Source organism: Sinocyclocheilus grahami, unplaced genomic scaffold, assembly GCF_001515645.1.
Source record: "Sinocyclocheilus grahami isolate Dianchi unplaced genomic scaffold, SAMN03320097.WGS_v1.1 scaffold61551.1, whole genome shotgun sequence".
Taxonomy (NCBI): Eukaryota; Metazoa; Chordata; class Actinopteri; order Cypriniformes; family Cyprinidae; genus Sinocyclocheilus; species Sinocyclocheilus grahami.
Genome location: NW_015527618.1, coordinates 1 through 809, shown reverse-complemented (window position 1 = coordinate 809; position 809 = coordinate 1). Strand labels below are relative to the sequence as shown.

Below are 809 nucleotides of genomic sequence, written 5' to 3'. Positions count from 1 at the left end.
GGGGGGGGGGGGGGGGTGTAACAAAACTGACAATGTGTTTCCAAACTACCCTTAATTCACCATTCAACTTTAATTTAACATTTAAGACCCATAGTCGTTCTTAATTTTTAAATAATGCATTAAAAATGGAAACAAACGAAACGTAAACAGTCTTTTGAAGACTTTGTGCTTGCAGATTCCAGAGCAAGCTGGGAATTGTATCCTCAATACCTTTGAGTGCACTGTCAGTTTCAGCACATTATTCTCTTTATCTTCAGCAAATGCTCCCATGAGACACATGCTTGTCCTGAGCACTGCCTGGACAGAGCTCATGTCCCTGTATCTTTAGCTGTCTGTGGCTAGAATAAGCACCGCTCCGAAGATGCCGAGGTTCTGCCCGATGAGCTTCATCTGGTTCCAGAACTCCACGTGGCAGGTGCGGTGCCAATAACCGATGTTGCCATCAATGAACAGCACAACCAAAGGTAACAGAACTGCCAGGATCTGGGAAGCCACTCGCACGTAGCAGCCCGAGAGGTAGGAGAGCGCTAACACCCCGAACACAACCACCAGGAGCTGGACCGTGATCTCACCACCAGGAATGTGGTCCAGGTAGGCCAGCCGGTCTTCCTTACTGTGCTGTAGTGAGTAAACCTGGAGGGGAAATAGTGTCAGTGATGTTAACCCTATAAAGTCTACAGTCTCATATTTAATATGCACATTTCTAAGGCCTCTAAATGATCAAAACTTTGCTGAGAAACCTGTTGCACACAAACTGCTCCATGCCTTCTGTCGTCTGATTGATAGTTCAGACTTTTTTTTTTTTTTTT

At 45.4% G+C, this 809-nt stretch overlaps 1 protein-coding gene across 1 annotated transcript; it reads right to left on the bottom strand.

The window, feature by feature from the left end:
• Nucleotides 1–6: 6 nt before the first annotated feature.
• On the bottom strand, nucleotides 7–633 carry LOC107581000 (transmembrane protein 101-like; the record flags this gene model as incomplete). The annotated part of the gene is made up of 1 exon (XM_016266599.1): nucleotides 7–633. A coding segment is annotated over one exon (309 nt), but the record flags the coding sequence as incomplete, so codon positions are not given.
• Between the last annotated feature and the right edge of the window lie 176 nt (nucleotides 634–809).